Genomic DNA, 1,579 nt, shown 5'->3' on the forward strand with positions numbered 1-1,579 from the left:
TCTTGTGGGGTTTTTTTTCTTCCTTAACATTTGGTGTAGATTCAAATGTACACATGCAAAAACTACAATGCACTATATTATTTGCTTCTGTAAATTCTGGGAGAAAAAAGTTGATTTTTATTTGTAATAAATTTATGCTCTAATATACTGAGATCTGTTTTATGTAGTTTCAGAATACGTTTTCAAAATTATCACAGAACTTTAAAAGAGTCCTTTTGTTTGTAGCTTGTCGACCAGGTTTCTACAAGGCTTCGGACGGTAACATGAAGTGCGCCAAGTGCCCGCCTCACAGTTCTACTCAGGAAGATGGTTCAATGAACTGCAGGTGTGAGAATAGTTACTTCCGAGCAGACAAAGATCCTCCATCCATGGCTTGTACCCGTGAGTAGTTTTGCTGCAACCCATGCCTCCATGTTTGGTTTAGTTTGGTTTCTGTTCTTGTTACTATGCGGTTTGTGTCTTTGCTTTTTGTCTTTTTGTTTTTCTCAAAGCACTTGACCCATTTCCTTCGTTATCCATGTGCAAATTGAAAGCTTTCTCTGCTTCCATCTCCATGCTTGGCTCACCACAAACGCAACATTTATCATAAAAAATAAATTTGTTTTTTCAGCACTTCCTGCACTGCGACCCCTAGAAAGAAAGAAAATTGTGTGTATCTTGTTTTAGATCTTGCGTTACATTTGACAGGATGGGGGGGTATAGACAGAGGATTTATGTTTTTACATATGTATTCCCTCTTGGTGTATGTTGGTCATAGGTCACAGGGAAAAAGAACTAAGATTTATAAAACTAATTCTAAAGTTTTCACAACTATTCACAAGGGTATTGAACTTAGTGGTAAATTCCTTTGTTGGACTTTGTGATGCATCCTCGACCTGGAGTCAAAACTCCCCCATTCATAGCATGGGGGAGATAGTGCTCTTGAATCTATGTTTCTGTAATCTCATGGATCCTCTGAGGATGAATTAAAAGCAGATAATAGACAGGATGGTTATTTACCTCTTTCAGTTAAATCGTAAATTATCTATTTCCCTTGTTGTAGAAAACAGAAGTGAGGCTCATTAATCTTTGTTGAACTACTTTGCAGGACCTCCATCTGCACCAAGAAATGTTATCTCTAATATAAACGAGACCTCGGTTATCCTGGACTGGAGTTGGCCCCTGGACACAGGAGGCCGGAAAGATGTTACCTTCAACATCATATGTAAAAAATGTGGGTGGAACGTAAAACAGTGTGAGCCATGCAGCCCAAATGTCCGCTTCCTCCCTCGACAGTTTGGACTCACCAACACCACGGTGACAGTGACAGACCTCCTGGCACACACTAACTACACCTTTGAGGTTGATGCCATTAACGGAGTGTCAGAGATGAGCTCTCCACCAAGACAGTTTGCTGCAGTCAGCATCACAACTAATCAGGCGGGTGAGTACACGCTGGACTCTTTTTACTCTACAGTATCAAATCTCAGTGATGGTTTTGTCAGAGAGAATGGGAAAAGAGGAGAGGAAAAAAAAAAGATTTGAAAGCACCCCAGGATTTTCTTTCCTCTTACAGATTTAGACAGTCATGGTACATTAA

The 1,579-nt window shown here is 40.0% G+C and overlaps 1 protein-coding gene across 1 annotated transcript in view; it reads left to right on the forward strand.

The window, feature by feature from the left end:
- Window positions 1-1,579, forward strand: part of LOC103598484 (ephrin type-A receptor 3) — a gene marked incomplete at its 3' end in the record, with an annotated part of 205,993 nt that overhangs the window by 131,489 nt on the left and 72,925 nt on the right. Inside the window, exons 2-3 of the mRNA XM_008582486.1 lie at window positions 226-381; window positions 1,088-1,423. Of these exons, the coding sequence (XP_008580708.1) occupies window positions 226-381; window positions 1,088-1,423 (492 nt within the window). The remainder of the gene's footprint in view (window positions 1-225; window positions 382-1,087; window positions 1,424-1,579) is intronic.

The sequence above is a fragment of the Galeopterus variegatus genome, unplaced genomic scaffold (genome assembly GCF_000696425.1).
Source record: "Galeopterus variegatus unplaced genomic scaffold, G_variegatus-3.0.2 Scaffold2628, whole genome shotgun sequence".
Classification (NCBI taxonomy): domain Eukaryota; kingdom Metazoa; phylum Chordata; class Mammalia; order Dermoptera; family Cynocephalidae; genus Galeopterus; species Galeopterus variegatus.